We start from the raw sequence: 23,011 nt of genomic DNA, 5'->3' as shown, positions 1-23,011 counted from the left end.
TTCGTGCGATTGTACGTGTTGGAAGATGCAGAGGGCTCAGAGGCGGGTGTTCGTTGTACTGCAACGATTGATTGCTTCTCTGTTAGGATTGCCCACTGCATCGAGAAGTCACGGAGGCAATTTGTCACACCGACTTCGAAATGGCGCTGTATCAGCAACAACGGAGATCAACAACCGTGTCATATATTTTCTTTTCTTGTTGCTGACAGTAGGAGCTCTCTCCTTCTCTTCGACGAGTCTGGTAACTATCACAATGAGATGATTCATACCTGTGAGACATGTCGTTCCTCCAATTATCATCCGTCTGCACTGCGACCATGACAGAGGTCACCTCCCATTTGTTGTTCTGGTTGTAATCGATACAATTACCTAGGTGGCGTCTCCGCTTACGGTAATCATTCGCTCTTTTTAAGGTTAATGTGCGTTCCAAACCGGTGGAGTCGTGTCGAATATGGTTAGACTGCTTTTGTCCTTTTTTTTCTCTGTTTTTTATTTTATTTTGTATTTGCATTGGCATTGATTCCTGGGTGGGGTGGGTGCACCTGGCGCCTCTGCCGCCCCTTGTACCAAGGATCGATCATTACAATTCATACCACTAGAGAGCGACCGCCACAGACCGCCACGATGAGCGCCACACCGTGACTACACCCTGAACCCACATCTTCTCGAGCAGTGTGGCTTTCGGACTCTGAGCTTCTTTGATCTCCATGACGAGCGAGGCTTGTGTCCGGAGCACTTAGGTGCTGCTGCTGCGGTGTCTCGACTCTTCCATCCACTGAGTGAGTGCCTCTGATCTGAAACCTCCATCAAGGGACATCTTTCTTGGAGCGGCCGATACAGTCCTTCTTGGAGGCGAAGGGGTGTACCCCCTGGGCCCTGCACTAAGATACTTGACTCACAGACTAACCGCAATTGTCTATGCGTCAGCTGCGTCTTGGTTCTTTGTCTTTTTAGACAGGAACTGATTCAACCTTGTGTCCCGCCGATACCTACTTCATCGGAAGAGCCGCAACGTTATTATCAATCAGAGAAACGTGAGGGGGGGGTTGGGGGTGAGGGGGTTTACGTTAAGGGTCGGGAGGAGGGAAATCTATTCATTAGTCTACAGGGAAAGAAGCTCCGAAAACAGGGTCAAAGAAAGCTTTCTGGCTTTTCCGTTGATCTTCTTCCTTACCCTGTTCCAGTCAGTGCAATCGTTGCTCCTCCTCCTCCTTCTCCTCCTGATTCTGGCTGCTGTCGGAGAGAGAGAGGGAGAGAGACTGCGATTGAAGACTAGATCGAAAGCTTCTTTCCGTAAAGCCTTACGCCATGTTGCTCATTGGTTGGTCAAACCATCAAGCTTTCCTACTAGGAACGAATGGACGGTCGAATAGCAAAGACGGTTAAACGGATGAGTCAAAGAAGATCAGCACCACAACAGCCCCTTCCTGCTCACTTGGCTCTTCTTCGATCGCTCTCGCTCTTCCACTTCGTTCCCCCCTCGTTTCTCTTAATCTTCAACCACGTATCACGGGCCCACTCTATCCTGCGGGTCAGGTCTTGTCATATTCCTCGTTCTCTTTTTGGTTTTGCCTTCATAGACCTTGTGTTGCAAGCTACGACTTGCGACTCCTGCGTTATTGTATCGGTTTACCTTCCATCTATCTTCTATAATATTCGTCCTCTCGCTCCCCTCGACAGCGACAACAGTAGCAGAAACCACAACGTCAAGAGCACGATATAATCTCCCCTATCGATCCAGGTCTCTCGTCTGAATCCAAAGTCTTTCCCCTTTCTCCCACCACACTCTTTTACGAACCGCAAGCGTAAAACGCATCACATACTCCATACTTAGGAGAGTAACGAAAAACAACAGGAGCACCGAAGACGACGACGACGAAGAAGACGGAGTACAAGCGGTCTGGACCGAATCGCAACGCACATACTATAGACGAACTCGATAGAAAGAAGGACATTTGTCTCCCCCGAAGGACGAATCATATTGTGAATTGGACCAGTGTCACAGTAAGACATTCACACAGCTGTCATCTACATTCATCTACTGCAGACGGAAGAAGGCAGGTGATACGACCTTTCGGTGTACTTTCGGTGGGGGCTTGATCCGATATCCATCGAGTGGAAAGACTATATAGACCAGACTTTGAAATTGTCGTGGAGGTTTCTACTTCCTCATCAAACCAAAAGCCTTCTTCGTCCACTACAACTCAGCTTCAAGCCTTTGCCCAACACCTACACCAACACCAATCAGCCACACAAGATGCCTTCCAACACTTTCGCTACTTCCGGCCGTGATCTCGTCGGTCACCGAATCGACCATGGTCGACTTGAATTCCTCGCCGTCCTCGGTCTCGGAGCCTACGGCGTCGTCTATCTCGCCGTCGATCTCCACGCCACAAAACCCGTCTATCTCGCCGTGAAATGTTTGCTCCGAGCAGGACTCGATTCGAGACAAAGACATTTCCAACGGAGAGAGATCGCCCTGCATCAGTTGGCGAGCAGACATCCGAACGTCGTCACGCTCCATAAAGTGTTCGAGGAAGGAGATTATGTCTTTGTCGTCATGGACTTTTGCGATGAAGGCGATCTGTTCGGTATGATCACAGAACGTCAAAGGGTGTGTTGATCCCGTCCATCTGCTGCTCTGTGCCACATGCTAATGATATCTGAGTTAGTATCTCGGAGATGACCTCTTGATCAAACGAGTATTCCTACAGATCGTCGATGCGGTAGATTACTGTCACAGAATGGGGATCTTCCACCGAGATCTGAAACCAGAAAACATCTTGTGTACCCAGGGTGGAGAGAAGATATGTATTGCGGACTTTGGATTGGCCACATCAGAAAGACAATCTACCGATTTCGGATGGTGAGTCCTCCGATCTCCTTGACTGGCTATCCTCTTGAACAGCGAGCTCATGCGCCAACTGCCACAGCGGTTCCACGTTCTACTTGTCACCTGAATGTCAGGGCGGTCTGTTCGAAAGACTCGAATCCTATTCTACCGAGACCAACGATATCTGGTCTCTCGGTGTCATCCTCGTCAACCTCACCTGTGGCCGTAACCCCTGGAAACAAGCTTGTCCCTCTGACGAGACCTTCCGAGCTTACGTCCACAACCCCGACTTCCTTCGGACCATCCTTCCCATCTCACACGCCACCAACCAGATCCTCAAGGGTCTGTTCGCTCTCGAACCCCAAGATAGAACGAGCTTGAAAGTCCTGCGAGAACAGATCTTGAGGGTGGACAGATTCACGATGACAGATGAGGAATTGAAGAACGCTCATTCGGCTGCTCGAGCGGCAGCCGCCGCCGTTCGGACACCCGTGGCTGCTCCTGTCGAAGTGGTCGCTCATGCTCCTGCTGTTCCCGTCCCCACCGTCGAAGTCAATGTCATCGCTTCCGACGATGATGAGGAAGACGAGGACAGCGAAGACTTGGATGATTTCGCTAGAAATCATGCTCACGCTCGCGCGAAAGCTTCAGCGAAACTTCGCGTCCAGAATGCGGACGCCGACTCATGGTCATCGACATCCACTTCTTCGGCCTTCTCGCGTGCTCAAATAGACAAGAACGTTTTCTCACATATCGATTTCTCACCCCCTTCCTCATCTTCACAACAACCTCTGCCGATGCCCATGGAGATGGATTCGGACGAAACTCCACAACTGATCTCGAATGACGTCGAAGATCCAATGTGTCGAACCTTCTCTAGATCTTCATCGTCTGGTGATGTCAGTCTACCTCCAACACCGGATTTCCAACCCATCGATCGTACTGTCCACGCCAACGGCAGCACAAGGGAAGGGAAGGGAAACGTCCAGGCCATCCCTGTGCCTCGATGGGAATTGGCCGCTATGGCAGTAGAGGCGGTGGTCGGGTCAAAGAAGGGCAAATCAATCAACAAGGATTTACTGCACGTTAATCCTTCCAGTCCATTGAGTGGAGAATTCATCATCTGATCCGTATCTTCTAGTCGATAATCCAATACATACAGCTCTTATAGTCATATTTACCTAGTCATCATCATCATCATCATCATCATCATCACATCATCTCATACGTTGTCTCTCATACATAGTCTCTTGTCTTCGTTGGGTCTTCGCGCGTTATAAAGCATCAACTTTGTATCCATTACTGTATAGACTTCTCGCACAGACTTTGTTGCAATGCATATTCTTCTATCTCTCCAAAAGACCAAAAGACCACAGCCATTCCATCCCGACATTGCAGGATCACGAGTACTTTCGTCCTGTGATCGCAACGATGAGCTGGCTTGCGGTCTCGATTAGGATCAGAATGATTACAGTCACGCTCAGACATTCGATACAGTATACAACCATCGTGGATCGGACGCCGGTTGGGGGTCTTGATGGTGACAGAACAACGATGTTACATGACGGACATATCCACACTACAATCACAGTGCCAATCTCCTATCAGGCTCCTTCAGCAACGACGTCTCCCGCTCCAGCACCTCCGAACCCAGGAATATCATTCATCTTAGTTTCCGTTCCTTCTGTTATTGGCGTTTGTGGTGGTTGGGCATCGACATCTTCTGTCCCTCCTATCGTCATGGACACTGGCTCGTCCCCTTTCCCTGTCTCAAACACCACTGGGGCGACAGTCACCTGCGTTGCCGGTTCTTCCATCTCGACATCCTCTGCTTCCGTAGTTCCAGCTCCGGGCGCGACCGTCGAAGCCCAAGTCTCGATATCCATCGGTGTTCCTGATCCAATCGCTTCTGTCGGAGCCGGTGCTGGGGTCAGGGATACGTGCGATGCTGCCGGAGCCTGTGTCAAGGCAGATGTCGACGCAACGGGTGCTTCTGCGCTAGTCTCAGCTCCATTTCCATTGACAGCCAGAGCTGCCGCGATACCCTGCAATGTGGGAGTTTGCGAACGTCTCTTCTTCATAGTGACTCCACTTGGCGGCGATTCTTTGTGGTTTTGTCGATGTTTTCGGCCTCCGGTACCCTCGTCCTCTGAATCTGAGAGTGATGTTTCATGCTGCTTCTCTTTGTCCCACAGTCGTACTGAGGTAGACTGTCAACTTCAACGCACGCATCATGCAGCCTGAAATACTCACATGGTCTGCGAACTTCTTTGCTCTCCTCGTCCTCCAATTCGTTATCATCCTCATCATCGTGTGCCAACTTTGGTACGTCTGCAAGTATGCCAAATCAGAGTCAGCGGAATTTTTAGCATGACATCTACAGTCCCAAATTGCTGCAACTCACCCTGTAAAGGCACACTGGGTGCTGCATTCTTATCTCGCAGTACCTCAAAGACTGCCTCCTTCACCTTCTGTATATATTCTGGGGTGTTGTGGTCCGTCATATTCGATGCTCGCACATCGAGCTCATAATTCGGGCCGTAATATTCCCAGTACTCGTTATTTGGTATAGCTGACTCATTTCGTCAGCATTGGCAACCAGTGAATCGAGTTCACAGTCACTTACAGCGACCCAATTCCACTCCCGCCGCAAGACCAGTCTCGTATGCCCATGTCCTCGACACCGACTTGACAGTATACCCTCCTCCGCCTAGCAACAACAAGGGCAGATTGAATGATTTGACAAACTGAACACATGCAGCATGTCCACGCATGGACAGGTTGAAAGATCCAAGTCGATCGCCTGATAGAGAGTCGGAACCACATTGAAGGACGATCGCACCCGGTTGATACCATTCGATCACCCGTTTGATCACCTGCACGGCGAAAGTAGTCAGTCGGGCCCTGCGCTCTTCAGAACAAAGGTAACTTACCGGTTGGAATATGCTTTTGTAATTCTCATCACTGATTCCATCTCGTAAGGGAACGTTGATTGCATATCTGAGCGGCGTCAGTTCTTTAGCTTCGTATGTCAATCGGGTCGAAGTTGTACGCTCACCCTTTCCCTTTTCCAATTCCGTTGTCTCTAACTTCACCAGTCCCCGGGAAGAACTCTCCGTACTTGTGTATACTACAAGTCATCACTCTGTCTGTGGTGTAGAAAGCCTCCTCAACTCCGTCTCCATGGTGGACGTCAATATCAATATACAGAACCCGTTGGTGATATCTAACAGAGTAATGAAATTAGTTGACAATCCGAGAGATCCTACGCATATCTCACCTCAAGAGCTCCAAAATACCAAGCACGATATCTGCGCAAACACTGAGCTTCAGCTTGTCGTCACAAGCACGAAAGTAAACCTGGGCAACTCGCCGTTGACATAACAGAAACCACTAGCTTCCGCCTTCTTAGCATGATGCAGACCTCCAGCCCAATTCACTGCGATGTCACATTTGTCTCTTGACAGTCGTGCCGCTCCCTCTATACCACCGGGATCACATCAGCACCAAAGTCTGGACATCATAAGCGACAGTCCGACATACCCATAGACCCGCCCGCTGATATCGAGCAATATTCGAACAGTCCGTCGAAGATGGGACAATCGTCACCGACATTATCTAAGCACAGCCCGCGTTCGAAAGTCAGCTCTCCCTTGCGTCATCTTCAATAATCGCTTTATCTTCTCAAAACGCACACTTGACTTGTTCTTTGGCGAATTGAGCTGCGTTGTCAGGGTTGATGCGATGGAGGAAGTCGACATATTCGTCGGTATGGAATTGGGACATTTCTCGTTTTGTAGCTGGTTTTGCTCTCTAATTAGAAGCATCATATCAGCTCTGCGTCTCGTTGGAAAACGAAGAAGTGAATGATGGATTCTTCAGTGTGCGTGTGATGTTTCCGAACTCACGAAGATCTCCATCTTCTTGTACAGACCGTAATTCATGACGAGGGAATGACACATTCTTATTCTAGTAGGCTTCATGGGGTGACCTAGATGAACGACTGTTGTCAGTATGACAAGATCAAAAAGTCTTCCGGCTTGGTTCGTAGTGAGGAGATGATCAGGGCTTCATACTCACCAGGACCATAGTGATAGTTTCCAATGTCCGAATCGAAGAAGTAACACTGTGGGACGGCGCATATTTAGCTCCTGTCGAATAACATCTCCTCCTCCATCCCGTCCGCTTGCCATCGCGTGCGACGGTGTGATCGATCGATCGGGAAGTAAGGCAGTACATCCATAATCGAACGTTCGTTGCAGATACGCCTAGTGATGAGAGGACAAATCACTCACCACTCTCCGCTTACTCTCTCCCAGGATGGGTTCCATGTTGACCACTTGACCGCGGGTTGAGCGAGTACGCGGAGTCGGTCAGGTGCTTCCGGGTAGGGATGTATGCTAGGCTCCGCGTGCGGCGGCACGACGCGATGGAGCTACTGTTTAGCTATAGGTGAATGCTAGGTGGATGTGAGTTCTCGACTTACCCAAGCGAAAGCGAAGCTATATCACCAATAGCAACAAACCGTCAGCAAGGGAGAGACAGAGCAGTCCGAGTGGAGGGAGCGAGTAATGGGGATATCGCCGGATAACGCCGATCACCATACGGATTTGATCCCGTTGTTCAACTCTGATCTCGCCATGTTCGAATTCTGGCTACACCCAGTGCAAGTAGTGCTCACAACCTGATCTCCGACTTCGCTTTGCGTATCCATACCCATACAGCCAGACAACCAGGATGTCTTCAGCATCATATATCGACGCTTTACCGTACTTTGACAAGCAAGTGGAAGATCCCGGTGAGCTGACGACTCCTCAGCCATCGCTGGCGCTGCATAGCTGACATCTCCGCCCGGACTCGACCAGCTGCCAAAGCTGCTGCTCAAGCTTTGATCGAAGCAGAGTTGAGGAAGACAGCTCAGGTATCAGACGATGACCCGAGATTACCCCCCACAGTAGAGGTCTTTCCTGTACGTGGACATGGTCTCTCTCGACGCATAGCAAGCAGCTGGACTGAAGGCTTACAATTGATCGACGTGCAGAAATCAACTCAATTAGCCGAACTGTTGAATGGGTATCCGTCAAATCCTACAAGAGGGATCGATCCCAGCAAGTATGGAGCGCCGGTGATCACTGAAGATGCGACTGTCGAAGAGCTAGAAGCTGCTGAGAAGCAAAGTAGAATAGGAGAAGGACATATGGCTTTGAGGTGGGTTGATTCCTTGTCGGTGGGTCACCAAAACTGACGTTCGTCTTTTTGCTGTTTGCAGAATTGAGAACACCTCGATCCTGGCTTCCTACGGACCTAATGCTTGGCTGGTCCGCAACTACCAACTCAATTCCCAATTGACAGAATTACAACAAACTCTCACAACGATGAAAGAACAGGTGACAGACGTGAATCGGTCTCGACGAGTGTTCCAGGAAGAGACAGGACAACATCTGAGCAAACTGGAGAGTCGTTGGCAGGATCTGATAGGATCGACAGTCCAGCTGGAGATGGCGTGTAAGGCTATGGAAGGAGAAGTGAAGGGTTTGAGAAGGAAAGAGGAAGGGCTGAAGAAGGAGGTTGAGGAGCTGGAAAACCAATGATCACGTCCAGCGGATAGACAGATCATCATAATGAGACTAATAGATACGCTTTTGAGATGATATGTTGTACATGACATGGAAAGAAACAACGGGTTGGAGGTCAAGTATGCTGGTTCCAAGCAGGTCTAATCTCCTCTTAGCTTTTGCACACGCTTGAGCACCGAATCTTTTGCGGGGTCTGGTTGGAATGGATCAAACAGCAAGGTCAGTTCTTTGTCCGAACATCTCAGAGCCAACTTGGACGCCTAGTCCGCCTGGAGAACGGTAAGGAATCCGCCGAACGCACCATACGGATGCTCCTTACTTGGGATCTCTAATAGAGCCGGAAAAGCAGCCTGGTATCTGTCGACCGTTGGTCTTATCCGCTCAGCAACCTGAAGAAGCAATTCAGAGATCAGCTGATAGCTGATGTGTCTTCGACGGATGAAGAGGTAGGGATAGCCTACATGCTGATTGATCAATAAGATAGCGACGTCCTTCCTTTCTGTAAAGTCCTGAAAAGCAGACTCGATAACGCCAGTTTGGGTTTCTGGTGTCAAGGCAAGTCGAAGTCGGCATAGCATCTTGATGCTCTAGAGAGAAAGAATGTACGCACTAGCATCAACGATGAGAAAGTTCTTCTTCTGATTCTGGTCGATGTGACCAATACCAGCAAGTAGTAGACCGGTGACAGAGTCCTAAGTGTTTCAGAGAGTCATCAGGATCCCCTGTACATCTCACCATAATGATTTGACGTTCCAGAGCAACGCACCTCGTCACCAATTACAGCAAGCAGTGTTCTGTCCTTCGGGTTGGTGGTCGTAGCAGCCATGTTGTTGTTTATATGTGTGCGAGGAAGAGTTCAATTGTACGGAAAGACGAAAGAGATGAATGACGAGATGTCAGAGTTGGAACGAGTCGCTCTGTCGGTGTCCGCCGTTGGCGCGCTGTTGAACGGGAAATGCGGGGTAAAGCACGACTGACTACTCTCGACTTTTTGACCTCGTCCAACGCTTAACTCGCATCTTGCATTCCTCCCGTTCTCGCTCATCCGGACCACGCAGTCTCGAAGCTCAGAACGCGATGTCGAACCTTGAGTTGAGTATGCTGGAGGTGGTCGGACAAGCATATGCTCGAGCTCTCCCGCCCAAGAAGGTAGGTCTGACATGATTCTACGTTTGACAGAGTCGTGCTGATATCCTATCCACAGTTCGTCAAGCTTCTGCAGAATAGACTGGGACGCCTTCCTGAGTCTACTGCCGACGATGATCTTGCTGGTAAGTTCCAGATGCACTTGTATCTCGACGAGGACGAGTATGATCGCTGACGTTGTGTTCTGTAGCTGCGTTATTGCGCTATCTACTGCCTAATCCACCTTCGATCATACTCTCTTACCTCGCTCAAGCTCTCGCATCATCACTTGTGTCATCCAAGGCGATACTCGTCCACATCCTATTCTATCTCTCTGACAACGATGTGCCCACCATCTCCGCACTCACCTCTATCACGAACGTGTTGCTCTCCAATCCTACGGGTCTTGCAGAATCGACCGTTATTCCATCGCTCTTAACTCAACCGTTCAGCAATGGCAAGCAAGCCACGGTTCCCGATATCGGTACATCAGCTTCTGCGACTCCTTCACCCACCCAAACAAGCACACTCTCTCTGTTGATCCCGCTCTTGCGCTTATGCGCTTCGACACCTTCATCGAGTCTCTCAGCCATTGTGGGAAGGACTATCTCGCTTCTTGCTCCATTTCCAGCACCATCTCTCGACGTAGGCTTAGAAGCTGGAGGACTGTTGCCTAACTTGCCTGAGGAGATTGTCAATCCTCTCAGGAACTGTTTGGGCGAGTTGATGGCCGATCTGTCGACCCATGATATGGTCGGGCCGAATAACACAGACATCCAAATGGGAGATGTCTCGCAATTGCAACCCGTCGACGTTGGTTCAGTACCGGTGACAACGGGAGACACTCCTCTTCCATTGCGACCGACAATATCTTTCTTGCTTCATCAAGCTCATCGATCAAGCAAGTGGTCACCGTCAACAGGCTATGATCAACCCACTCCTTCGCTGCCGACAAATTACACACAACTCATCAAAATCGGATCATACCTCACTTCCAATCCAGCAGAATATCTTTCGGTATTGCTAGAAACGTGTTTGTTGGATGTGGCAGAGCATATGTCGGTGGGAACGATACACAATGTACGAGCTTGGCAGTTCGTGGTGGAAGGAATACCGAGGTTGTTCAAATGGTGGAAAGAGAATTCAGATCCAAAATGGCCTATACCAGTGAGATGAGACTCTTGGCCCTTTTTTTACCGCAGCTCATCTGATAATGTCCTCTCGCTAGACCGATCTTACTACTCCGCTGAACGCAGTGATCCAAGCGTTGTTACCTTCGGTAGCTGGGTTCTCAGATCTAATGACCCAGACCTACGTTTCGTCGGTACAATCAGCAGAAGCGGAAGATGAATCGAGCGGTTTCACGCCTCTTGAGGGATGGTGAGAGCAGTTTGTCGATCTGATGAAGTGACAAGCTGAACTAGAAGTGCTTGGATTCAGGCAACTCCTCTCGCTGCAAGAATCACTCATCAGCAAGCTCGTACAATTTGATATCATCTCTTTGGAAGAGGCAGCGATTGTGGCACCAGGCGTCACGGTTCATACTTTCAGCCCTGGCGAGTCATTGTTGGTGAGTTTATCTTGAAATACATCAAGGAAAAAGGGTTGCTAAGTTTGGCCAGAAACGACTCGCGGGAGAATCGACACCACATCTACCACCATTGGTACAACTCATTGACTACGCTTACGGTGCCGCATCGTCCTTTGCTGCTGAGCTAGTGGAGGTATGTCATATCTCATGGTCCGGTAAAAGCCCTATGATTCGGTCTATGGCCTTTCGAACACCTCGCGAACAACGAATTGACCAAAATGCTGCAGGTCATCCAAGGTGCTCCGCAAATACCTCCACCTGAAAATCTCTTCGTACACATATCCTCTCAGCCTAAACTCCTTACCGCTTTATCAACTTATATCCCCCCTCCATCTTTGCTCGATCTCCTTGTCAGGCAGCTGCTGAATGGGTCGTTGGATGAAGCTGCCCGTGCAGATGATCCACAGGGGTATCTGATCAGGTTCGGAGAAGGAGTGATGCTGATCCAGACTGTTGTGGCGCACTTTGAGGTGATTCTCAAGCTCCAGACATCAACGAGTGGCAGAGCAGTGTAGCTGATAATGAACGATACAGTTGGATCTGCCAGACCTTCTGCATGACGCCAGACGCGCTAACAACGTCTCGGACTTGTCATCCAGTCACAAGGAATGTTTGAATGGCTGGGTGAGGGCTATTGTGAGTCATCTCCGTCATCGTCTTGGATCTAGCTTGGCAGTGTCGAGGCTTGAGTTAACCTTGACATACCCATGCAGTTCGGATCAGACGGTATCGAAGATCAAATACTCCTCGCCACCTCTCCGCAAGAATTGTGCAAGCTCACACCGACATTGATACAACAAGCTATCGCGGCGGTCGCTTCTGGGCAAATTGACCTCGACACCCTACATAGTGGCTTGTCATACTTCTCCCAGCCCCTTTTGAGCTGGTGTCTGGGCGGTGTGATCGGATGGCTGTGCCGGGAGATCGAGCGACAAGGGTAGGTGATCGTTATCCTAAGCCCAGAAATTTTCGACTGACGAGGTTTACAGACTCTTGTCAGCGCTTCATCTTGTCGTCCTCCAAGATCTGGTAATGGGCCACGCTTGTCCTGAAGCCTTGTTGCGGGTGAATGCTGAGGGATTGAATGGGCTACTCGAACCCACTAGCGGCTTAAGGCCGGTCTTGGAGAGTTCCGGCTTTGACGTCTCAGGAGTGAGAAACAAGCTAGACCAGCTGGGAATACCGCCCGTTCTTCGTGAGTTCAACCTGCTCGCATAACGTCAGCTATGCTGTGCCGACACAACATCATACTAGCTCTTCCCTGTCCATCCTTACGATCTGCACTCCAAGTGATACGTCAGCTAGAGATAGCGCCTTCGGATTGGCAATCGAGTCTGTCCTTATCACTCGATTTGTCGTTGAGATCTGTGCAAGGACCGACCAGCACTGTCAAGGATATTTTGGACGAGATCTTTCTCCCGTCTCTTGTCGATCTGAACGGCAGTGCCACCACGGCTTTGATCAACAGAGATACGCTGGTCAAGTTCACGCCGATTATCTTCGCTCTGCAATTACGAGAGTCCACCCCACCACTACTTCTTCCACTGATACGCATAAATATCCCGAGTTTGTTCCAGACGATCAGATCTGCCGAAGTCGCTGCCGAGGGTCTGACCAGGATCGTAAAGAGTACTTTTCATTTGGCTGCGGAAATATGGTCAGAAGACGAAGGGAACGTTGCCGAATCCCTTTTGAAAGAGCTGGTGGAGGAAGTAGAATATGAAATGAGTAAACCGGTCATTGGAGCAGAAGAACTGTCGGTGACAGGAGAAACAGGTCCCATCGACAAGAAGAGAAGGATGGGACGATCTGAGAAAATAACAAGTGGGCAAAAAGAGGTGATCGAAGCTCTGATGCGGGGATTGAGAGATGACGATGATTTGAGAGGCAGGTGGGGAGAGTACATTGGGAGATTAGAGAGGTTGGGATAGTACTCTGTTGTCTTGGTATGCATGACGGCATAATCTGGAGTAGGAAGGGGCATGGTGCCGATACTCTGATACAATCAAACCGATAACGAAAGACGGGTGCTATTTGCAGCACTGCCTTGAAGTGATAGTCCCGCGAGTCCTATCTTTATACTTTCCGCAATCGGGATGATTGAACGCGACCATTTTTGGCAGCGTATGCGAAAAAGAGACATGGAGCTATGCAGCTCAAGATGGGACAGACATGAGACGGGACAGATGGTGCATACAATCATTGGCAAGATGGGACAGACATGAGACGGGACAGATGGTGCATACAATCAGCTACCGAGTCAGGTCATGGGCGGTGACGAGGACGTTGCGGGAGCTGTGCCAACGGACTGAATGATACTGTATGATGATACTGTCGTGATAATAAAGTGTGTGTTGACATGTCGCGTGGTGAATTACGCAATGCAACACAGATCCCATCACACACCTCTTTGCTGTCATCATCTATCTATCCTTTCATCCTTTCATCCTTTCCCCGATATCACTTGTCATCCGCTCATAAGTATCATCGCCTATCAGAACAGATACCAACATCCTGACTGATCAACTTCCACTGGACCAAATCCATCTCAACATCTGTACGATATCCAAATAAGAGACACAGATCAAGCAACAACGACACCGAGCTACTTGCCCCACTCGAGTGGGAAAACGGAACACGGAATCATGGCCTATGCCTATCCATCCGTTGATCCTTCCGCTTCCACCACATCCCTCGGACACGGTCATGGTCATGGTCATGGTCATGCCGGGCATCATACTCCCCAATACAGGGATGTGAGCAGAAAGAGCTCAGATGGATTATTTGATGTCCTAAGGGAATTTAGGGTGAGAATATCCCGGTATCCTGCTCGACGTCGGATCTGTGCACCGCTCCGTCTCCGCCTGCTTCCCCCTCAGACCTACCTCCCCGAGGAGGTGCTGGCTGATCCTGATTACTGCGCATGATAGCATAAGATACATGAAGATGAGAACTATATTAGTTTCTTTCAGGAGAGGTTTGTCCTGCCGCGCGTGTGGAGAGATAACACAGCTGATATAAGGATTGTGTGGACCGATAGGATTCGTGTCGAGGAGCAATACATCGAGTCTCTCACGAGGGTGCACGACCGTACCGTAGCAATCGATACCTTGCACGATGAGTAAGTCTACATCATAGATTGCTAAATTAACGTACACCTTGTACTGATTCGGCTCACTCGGTCACCGTTCGTTTGTAGTGCCGGACCAAGAAAGAATACAAAATCGACGACCAGACGAGCATGGCAGGAAGTCCGAGATTATACGCAACGAGAAATCCAATCGCGAGAAGCGTTGGTCGGTGCGCTGAAAGAGGATGTCGTGAAAGAATTGGTCAAGCTGAAAGTACGTGGAGTGAGAGCGGCCACAAGTTCGTTGCGATCATCAGGCAAGAGGTGACGCTGACATGATCATGCTCGCAGGAGGAGCAGACGAGAATAAGACACGCTCTCAAGGATAATCTAAAGCTGGCAAACGAGGTGAGCGATGTTCTCAGTCGATCCTGGCTATGTCCTCATCTTCCCGAGCGCAGATGTATGAAGACCATGCAAGAGGTCATTTACCGAAATTGAAAAAAGCGTACTATCAGAAATGTCAGGCTTTAGAGGTGAATCACTCAACAACAAATGTCCAAACCTACCAGTAAAAGCTGACGAGCTATCAGGACCATAAACGTCAAGAAGAAGCGATTGCCAAGCAGGCACGACTCCTATCCTCGCCTTCCCCTTCACCAGGCAGCACGCCATTGCACGAACACCCCTTCGCAATCCCTTCTGGCCCGTCATACACCACTCCACCAACCGCCAATGCTCCACTTCCACCCATGAGCAATCCCGCCCTTTCACAGGGTCTTGCTGAAACGACCACCTTCAGTCCTTCACACTCACAAGCCTCTGCACTTGCTTTCAGTCCGAATCAGAGAGAGGAAAAGAAGCATGGCAACAGGCTTCGAGCGAGTTCAGCCTCAGGTGGTGACACCAAGCCCAAAGATGTATTGAACGATATCGCTGCGCAGAGCAAGAAAGGGTTCTCAGCGTTCATGCAGAAGCTGGGAGGAGACAAGGATAGGGAGAGGGACAGAGATGGCCATGATGGTCATGCGACTATCGGAGGATTGGAAGCGGAGCCCTCTGTGCAGAGGCGAGGCACGGCGAACAATGCAAACGCGAAGGCTATGGGAGCTATGCGTGGAGTCCGGGTCAAGCGGGAGGCAGATGAAGCAGGTGAGGCCTCAGCATTTGATTAATGCATTTGTCTGACGATACACGCAGACAAGGCATACCGATTGGGGGTCTTCCATCTTGAATCACTCCGATTAAGAAGGGATAAGCTACAGGTCTCGGCCGTCACAAGTCTCGAAAACTTCAACGATGAGCTCAGCAATAAGCTGAGACACTCACTGGAGAGCTATATCGATACGATGCATGGGACTGCAGCGACGAATGCTCAGGCGACGGAGGTGGCCAGAGTGGCCATTGAGGGAATCAACCTCGAGCAAGACAGTAAGTGACTTCCCGATTCAGCAGTTTCAAGTTGCTGATCCTTCTGTTGCAGTTATGCTTTTTCGAAATAGAATTCGATCTATCAATCCCGTCTCCTCAGCTCCGGTACCTTATGAGAACTTCTATGTAAGTGATAGGGATATGCACCGTGGACTCATCATGTGATCAGGTCGGACCATGTCGGTCCCTCATCTTTGGCGTCAGCTTGACAGACTACGACTTCGCCCGAGGTGAAGGCAGCGATCATGGACGGCCACCGACGATTGTCGAAAAATGTATTGCCGCAATTGACGAGAGAGGCTTAGACAGTGAAGGCATCTATCGTGTCAGCGGCAGACATGCGGGCGTGCAAAAGATGGTTCAGGGAATCGAACTGGACGAGGAGAAATTCATGTTTGTCGAAAAGGATGATGCTTTCAGTGTCGGTAATGTGTTGAAGCAGTGTACGTTGATGTCAACGACTGTGGCCGCGAGTGCTGCTCTGACAGAATTGCAGATCTGCGAGAACTCCCAGAACCAGTCTTCCCGCTACCTCACTCTGAGCGAGTCAAGCATACAGACAATAGAGGTCAGTAACAACCAACGGAACGGAGAGTCGGGAGCTGAACTCCACCACTTGGGCAGAATCACACATTTCTAGCAACTTTAGTGCACTGAGAGCTCGGCTTCGACGATTACCGCCCATCCATCAGACTACTTTCCAAGCCATCATTGAGCATCTTGGTAGGGTACAACAGCATTCTGCTACGAACAAGATGGGGGCAAAGGCACGTGTGAGAGATGCAGGAATTGAGCGACAGTGAGCTAATTCTAGGTCTACGAACAGAATCTGGCTGTTGTTTTCAGTGAGCATGATTCTCATCCAAAAATCATGGCTGAAGCTGACGACGTGCAGATTCGGTCATTTTTGGTCAAGATCAGCTCCCTGCAGACGGAAACGTCTTGACCATGCACCAAGAGAAGGTAGGCTGCCTATCGCTAGAACATGTCATTTTGCGGTCGCTGATCGCCATTCTATCAGGACACTGTTCTCGAGGACTTGATTACTTTCTCTGATCTAGTGGGTTGAATCTTTTCCAAAGAGCAGCGCTGGACTAACAAACTTGCAGCTGTTCGGCGTTGACTCGCCCATACAAGCGCCAAACGTTCTGCCCCCTGGATCCGCTCTTTCACGTAACGGCGTTCTCTCCTACCATCCAGTCGATGACGGTCCTCAACCTGGAAGCTCACGTACCAAGATCAAGATCTACCAGCCGGAAGATATCCCGACCTCCACTCCAGGCGACACTCCCGTGCGCTCGTCTTCCGCATCCAGCTTGAGCTCACTTGGACACGACACGCTGGGACCCAGTCAGCTGGATGATGCGTCAAACGGTTTGGTGGAGCAGAGTCACCCAGTCACAAGCTTTACGCCGGACGAGGAGCTCCATTTGTTATTTGACCCGAGACTTGTACCCCCGTCTTTACGAAGGGCCATGCCAGAGGATGTTCATGTGGGTTTTCTTTGCCCTGCTGTATGGTATCCGACTGACCCCATAACTTTAGGTCCGACCTCTTTCAGTCACCGATCTTCTTCGAGGTCACTTCGAACTTCTCTGTGATCTTCGACAATCTCCCGCTCTGGCACCCTCCGTCTATCACGCAATTTTCACGCATCTCAAGACATGCCCAGGTACATATTATATCCTGGTCATGGTTGACAGGGACACGGATCAGCTGGTAGCTTCGGGGACCCTGGTGGTGGAGAGGAAGTATATCAACGGTGGCGGTGCAGCGGGACATCTGGAAGATATCGTGGTCTCGGAGAAGATGCAAGGAAGAGGCTTAGGCCAGAAACTAGTGATTGGTTTGAAGGACTTGGCGGCTGGACTAGGTTGTTACAAGGTCATTCTAGATTGCAAGGAGCCGAAAATCCGTGAGTCGATGGTCGGTCATAGGGTTTTGAGGTCGTATGTTGACGGACACGCTGGTGTCAGCGTTCTACGAAAAATGTGGTTTACACAAACGAAGCGCGGGGATGGTTAGTGACATCTGCATATCGGTGTCAAATTCAAGCTTATGAACGGTCTTTCTAGGCATACTACATCTCAGGAGAAGGACAAGGACAAGGAGCTCCGTTTATGTCCACCAATCCCCTGACCCTTTCCGACACCCGTGGTCCAGCTGGTACCCTTACACCGCTGAATCTCTCGTTGAGTTCCCCCGTCCTCGATCAGGAAGCGACACCACGGGTCCTCCAAGGTCCTCCAAATATTCTCACCTCCTCACCGTCTGCCGTAGAGAAAGGCAAGGGACCTAGTCCCACTCTGACCATACCCAGCGGGGACGGAGAATCGGACGATGACCATTCGCCATCATCCCTAAAGACATCCACAAGCGCAAGTTCGGATACAGGGGTGACGTATCGATTCCCGACGAAAGCAGATGAAAGTGTTTTGCCAGCATGGGCAGCCGAAGGATTGGGTAATAGCGCTCTCAGTCATACACCTGTTAGTCGTGTGGACGTCAATAGGAGCGGCAGTGAGGAAGCGATTGAGGTAGAAAAGATTGCAAGACCAAGCACGCCATTACCACCAGGTGCGGCACCGCCCAACCTAGATGCGGAGCCCGAGAGAATCTGACCGGGGAATTTTGTCGAGGAGAGAACACAACGTTACGATGGAAGAGTGATGTTCAGAAAAGGAGAATATGTACATATAACGGACGAGCTTCTACATTTGACGGAATAATGAATGGATGAACACAACTGGGATTTGTTTGACATGATCAGTGGCATACTGTACCTGGGTTCGATTGTGGACTGACAACTAACCAGCTCGTACGTCTCGCAGTGGAGGAGCGGTGTACGAGGTGGGGACATGCATGTCCCAACGGGGACAGAAGTCGATAACAAGCGACGAACGACGGGCAGAGACGTTTCTTCGAAAAGCGGTGATAAGCATACGATTTCTGACTCAAAAGCGATGACAGCGTCGTACTTACTCGCAATGTTATTTCTCTCTATTGGTTGACATCCTTTGCTACCTCGGTGCGATTTGATCGGACCGACACTGACGCATCTGTCCATCTTCTTCTGGCCATGTACAGTGTTTATGGAGGTGTATATGCCTTGGGGCCACGTCGCGACATCAAGCTATGCTACCGAGCTGATGATTGTCAGAGGCGATTCTTTCAGCCTGACTGGCATGATGGTGAGTGACTTGAAATAGCTCATCGCCTCGACACCGGTCAACGTTGAGCACACACATATATATATATGTCGCACGACCAGGAATAGCGCAAAGGAGATCGATATAAGACCCGCCAGGTATAGTCAAAGATCCATAACTTATCCACCTTACGAGTACTGATGCGCAAGCCCTGCTTGTTGAGTTGACTTACCTCCTCTTGGGATTTTGCAGCATTCACACTCCTATCGGAGTCACGACAAGACTATCATACGACGACATGGAGCTGGCTCCAAGACATAACTTACATTCGTGGTCGTCCGGTATGTCCTCTTGGTAAGTACTCGTACGGTAGATCGATCCATCAGCCTGTATTACTAGAGCCCCCATGCAGCCCTAGGACCTGACGATATGGACACTCTATCGTTCTCCCTGACCATCAAACCCACCCTGACGCCGTCGACTGACATACGATCGACTTCCATGACCAAGTCTGCACACACCGTCCTATCGATCCTCACACTATCTCTGAGCATTACCTACTCCCCCTCATCCTTTCGACTCACTCTACCCTCGACCAGGGTGTCACCCTGCTTGCCGCAGTGATCCACGTGCCTGCCACACTCATGATGGAACGGAGGGGATGGGACTGTTGGATTGTGAAGTGTGGGACAGGATTGGGGTATCTCGTTATGCAATCGATCTTTTGTATAGGTAAGTCAGATCAGATTAGATTGGCTTAGATTCGGTGCTTTCGGGCGATGATCTCTGGTTCCCTCGAAGAAAGGTTATCAGTGCTCTACTGCACAGAAAGAGTGGTGGAAGGCGGTCGAGACAACCTCCATGGGCTACTATCCTTGGCTCCATCCACGATAGGGTTCTTGTTCTCGAATAAAGTCATGGCTGATGCTTATTCACACGGAACGTACTGTAGTCACTGCCCTCGCATCGACATTCTCCGCCACTCCGCCACTCCGCCCAACATATCATGTGGATTACACCTAGCCATCCCAAATCGGGATGCGTCAACCCAATCTTGATCTTGATCATCCTCATTGCATATCTGCACACGATGCTCCTTCTCGCTCATCTCGCGTGGTTACTCCATACCATCTGCTCGTTGACAGCATCTCAAGAACGAGATGGAGGAGAGGACAAAGATGGCCAAGACGACATCTTCTCCATACCCACAGAAAGGTTGATGCGAGGCAGATCTAACTTAGATCTACCGCCACACAAAGTCGGGCTTATCATATATGGATTGTGAAGAGAGACATATATTGGCTCTGAGTTTACCGACCTTTCTCCCTACACAAGGGAAGGAGTTGCACGACGAGTACGACGAGATAAATGGTCTGAAACTGTGTAGTGTGGGAAGATATCGGATTGGGACGACCGGTCGTGAAAAGGAGACAATGGTCTTGGGGCGATCGTCAATTCGGACAGCAGGGTAGCGGTCTATTCGCCACAAACATCCTTCTCCCCGCTTCTATTTGTACGCCAGCACGAGGATGAGGGCGGTGATGAGGCTGAAAGGGTAGCTCAGAGCTGAGATCGCGCAGAGCTACCCAGGAATCTCTCGACCACTTCTGTATATTCAACATGTCCCAATAACTTTCCTTGTACGCCTTCGACATCGTTGACATCATCAGGGTCCACTCATCATTCCTGGTCATCATCTTCGATTACCGCTTCCCGTACCACTTGCTCTTCTTCGTGTCCGAGTCCTCGAGGGATTCCACCTCCTCTTCTCCCGGACCATCGTCTGCGCCCATTACCTACAAGACAAGACGCAGAAGATCCCCTGTTACCTGGACTGACCAAGAATCCTTACGAACACATCGAAGCGGAGATGGTAGAAGTAGGCACTCTATCTCCGGAGTCTGGGTGATCTCGCTCGTACCCGAGATCCATATTGAGCAAATAGCAGACGTTGACGTACACATGGAGTGGATGGAGGATCCGAAGGTCGATCCTCTGGACACAGGGTCGGAGCGAACGAGAGGAAAAGTGTTGCCTCGAGAGTCTGGTGGTGTACATTGGGATAGAATGTGTAGTGATTGTTCGATCGTTGTACTTGGCCTGTTGTTGATGTCGTGACTCGACTATGCCAAAGGAGGCATGTTGGACGCGACGGACACACCGCCCTGCTTTTATATACAAGAGTGAGTATATATGTACACTGGACTTTCCCACTTATGTCACTCGACGGTGAGATACAGCATCTTTTGCACAGGCTGAACATGCCACACAATTTGACTAGCTCAAAGCACAGAACATCGACTCTCATCGCCTGAAAAGTCGGCGGGTTGTCAAAACGATCGTGGTCGACATGACCGCCGATATCGCGGAAGAGGGTCCAGGACTGGACCGAAATCAGGTGGATATCATCGGTGTCACGGTCATAAACAATTCTTGCGCCAGATACAGTGTCCTTGGCAACATCACTGCACAGCCCAAACGTTCAAGTCGGATGAATCAATGCTCGCATCCAAATGTAAAATGATAACATGACTGTCGGATGATAAGGGACACAAAGTTGTATACGTAAGGGGTCATGGATGAAGCAAACGAGACTTTTAAGTCGCGTATCTGTCACCAGATTTATGTCAGCTCAAGCCCTATGCTAGGGGATATCGTGATGGCTCACTTTCTCGTCCATTCCCTCGCCGTCGCTTCGTATCGGGGCCTGTCTGTCTTGTAGGTCTGCAAGGTACATATCGATCAGCAGCAATCTAGATGTGGGAATACGAGGAGCACTCACGTTTGCAATCTCCGGAACCAAGGGGTCATCGGGGTTAGGGTCTGTCAGCATCGAACAAATGGATAGCAAGACTGTGACACGAGGGCCATAATCGGTCAGCACCGATGAATTACGTCCAACTGGACGAAAAGACTCACCCTTTGAAATGGTCAATGCTGGACTCCATTGGTCTCGAAGAATGTCCAAACAGATGGACCCGTTGGCGTTGATATTGGGATGGTAGATCTTGGTGGTGAATTGGACCTTTGGGGGTTTGAAGGGGTAGTCTACCACCAAACGATATTAGATCCGGCACAGACAACAAATGGATGGGAGATTAGCATACCGGTAGGGAATTGAAGAGAACTGCAAAAGAGTATTTTAGTCAGCTTGGTCATGCTGGAGGAAAGGTGGGGGGGGGGAGGGAAGCTCACAGGAAGAAGACACCGCCAGAGTAAGGTGAATCGGCCTGTCCAGAAATCCCATCAGTATGATACCCGAGGGTACAGTAAGCCGTCCCCAAGGGAACTAGGCCTCCACTCACAGGTCCCATGATGGTCGCTTGCCATTTGAAAAGATCCTCATTGATAGGACCGGCTGAACAAGAACTTGGTGGGTCTCGTCCAAGGTCCATGAGTTCCTGAATATCGCAAAATAACAACGTTGTCGCGTGAGCATGAGTTATCGCGCTGCAAACGATCAGACGGAGGAGACAAGAAGCTGTACACACCTTGTTGATTCGCTTGAGGGCCATGGTGATCGCTGTTTCGATTTATCGATCGAGCAAACTGTTCATATGAGGGAAAGAAGATGGTGGAAGATGGTGAAGAGGTGGCAAAAGACCCAAGGCGATGGGGGAGGAACGGTGAGATGATGACGAATCGACTGATGAGCGCTAGATCTACCACGGGAAGAGATGATGCGTGCGATAGTTGGAATGGAGTTGAGTCAACGTACAGGTTGGTTTGGTGTGATATAAAGAGGTACACCTGTCCAAGCAACGGAGAGGAAGAAGTGGATGACGAGATGAAAGAGATAAGCAGTGAGAGCGAGTAGAGTGTGGGGGAGAGAGAGAGAGAAGCGACACCCGGGCAGACTCATGCTGAGCGTGGCAGCAAGCTTTGTTCATATCCCCGATAATCCCCGGATGTGGCGGTTCTATTCTCACCTTTTGTCCTTCGATGACACCTGTTATCATCATTCTGCACCATTCATTACACGACCGATGCGATCGACTGTTGACATGGGTAGTTGCTTCGTCATCGTCATCGACAGTGCTCGCAGGTCACACTTCACACTGTGCCCAGATAGAGTCATTCATGCATGGCTCGAAAGACGGGAACTAGTATATGTCGACCTGCCGATCAATGTGAGATTCAATTTCCCTAGAAATATATCTATAAAGTCCAGAAAGGAAAGGTCCATACGGTAAGAAGGGAGAAGGGGATGGTGGGTTTGAAGAAGTACATGTCAAG

The 23,011-nt window shown here is 50.0% G+C and overlaps 7 protein-coding genes across 7 annotated transcripts; 4 read left to right on the top strand and 3 right to left on the bottom strand.

Moving 5' to 3' along the window:
* Positions 1-2,257: 2,257 nt before the first annotated feature.
* IAR55_007032 (uncharacterized protein) lies at positions 2,258-3,960 on the top strand (the record flags this gene model as incomplete). The annotated part of the gene is made up of 3 exons (XM_066950108.1): positions 2,258-2,614; positions 2,673-2,866; positions 2,934-3,960. The coding sequence occupies 3 exons, from the start codon at positions 2,258-2,260 to the stop codon at positions 3,958-3,960; spliced, it is 1,578 nt and encodes a 525-aa protein (XP_066799323.1).
* Positions 3,961-4,437: 477 nt separating this feature from the next.
* On the bottom strand, positions 4,438-7,164 carry IAR55_007031 (histone deacetylase RPD3; the record flags this gene model as incomplete). Its single annotated transcript, XM_066950107.1, has 13 exons — positions 4,438-5,033; positions 5,087-5,164; positions 5,238-5,405; positions 5,460-5,709; positions 5,767-5,833; positions 5,892-6,059; positions 6,114-6,144; positions 6,207-6,314; positions 6,377-6,451; positions 6,529-6,646; positions 6,742-6,824; positions 6,914-6,959; positions 7,129-7,164. 13 exons carry the CDS (start codon positions 7,162-7,164, stop codon positions 4,438-4,440), a joined length of 1,824 nt encoding a protein of 607 aa, XP_066799322.1.
* Positions 7,165-7,570: 406 nt separating this feature from the next.
* IAR55_007030 (uncharacterized protein) lies at positions 7,571-8,424 on the top strand (the record flags this gene model as incomplete). Its single annotated transcript, XM_066950106.1, has 4 exons — positions 7,571-7,631; positions 7,699-7,802; positions 7,875-8,041; positions 8,103-8,424. The coding sequence occupies 4 exons, from the start codon at positions 7,571-7,573 to the stop codon at positions 8,422-8,424; spliced, it is 654 nt and encodes a 217-aa protein (XP_066799321.1).
* A 125-nt stretch (positions 8,425-8,549) lies between these two features.
* Positions 8,550-9,235, bottom strand: IAR55_007029 (V-type ATPase, F subunit; the record flags this gene model as incomplete). Its single annotated transcript, XM_066950105.1, has 5 exons — positions 8,550-8,602; positions 8,711-8,798; positions 8,871-8,953; positions 9,020-9,101; positions 9,176-9,235. 5 exons carry the CDS (start codon positions 9,233-9,235, stop codon positions 8,550-8,552), a joined length of 366 nt encoding a protein of 121 aa, XP_066799320.1.
* Positions 9,236-9,486: 251 nt separating this feature from the next.
* On the top strand, positions 9,487-13,056 carry IAR55_007028 (uncharacterized protein; the record flags this gene model as incomplete). The annotated part of the gene is made up of 11 exons (XM_066950104.1): positions 9,487-9,558; positions 9,614-9,680; positions 9,746-10,701; positions 10,763-10,914; positions 10,975-11,104; positions 11,157-11,258; positions 11,353-11,595; positions 11,660-11,761; positions 11,839-12,062; positions 12,115-12,320; positions 12,380-13,056. 11 exons carry the CDS (start codon positions 9,487-9,489, stop codon positions 13,054-13,056), a joined length of 2,931 nt encoding a protein of 976 aa, XP_066799319.1.
* A 714-nt stretch (positions 13,057-13,770) lies between these two features.
* Positions 13,771-18,247, top strand: IAR55_007027 (uncharacterized protein; the record flags this gene model as incomplete). Its single annotated transcript, XM_066950103.1, has 19 exons — positions 13,771-13,932; positions 14,056-14,102; positions 14,166-14,246; positions 14,325-14,469; positions 14,547-14,603; positions 14,657-14,731; positions 14,789-15,347; positions 15,396-15,626; positions 15,679-15,752; positions 15,796-16,069; positions 16,123-16,194; positions 16,251-16,393; positions 16,453-16,471; positions 16,522-16,589; positions 16,648-16,686; positions 16,736-17,119; positions 17,172-17,541; positions 17,603-17,646; positions 17,702-18,247. The coding sequence occupies 19 exons, from the start codon at positions 13,771-13,773 to the stop codon at positions 18,245-18,247; spliced, it is 3,390 nt and encodes a 1,129-aa protein (XP_066799318.1).
* Positions 18,248-21,439: 3,192 nt separating this feature from the next.
* On the bottom strand, positions 21,440-22,290 carry IAR55_007026 (ubiquitin-conjugating enzyme E2-16 kDa; the record flags this gene model as incomplete). The annotated part of the gene is made up of 7 exons (XM_066950102.1): positions 21,440-21,499; positions 21,558-21,628; positions 21,695-21,823; positions 21,883-21,902; positions 21,971-22,005; positions 22,081-22,176; positions 22,267-22,290. 7 exons carry the CDS (start codon positions 22,288-22,290, stop codon positions 21,440-21,442), a joined length of 435 nt encoding a protein of 144 aa, XP_066799317.1.
* Positions 22,291-23,011: the final 721 nt, after the last annotated feature.

Source organism: Kwoniella newhampshirensis (assembly GCF_039105145.1).
Source record: "Kwoniella newhampshirensis strain CBS 13917 chromosome 10 map unlocalized Ctg15, whole genome shotgun sequence".
In the NCBI taxonomy this organism is placed as follows: Eukaryota; Fungi; Basidiomycota; class Tremellomycetes; order Tremellales; family Cryptococcaceae; genus Kwoniella; species Kwoniella newhampshirensis.
This window is presented reverse-complemented; position numbering and strand designations above follow the sequence as displayed.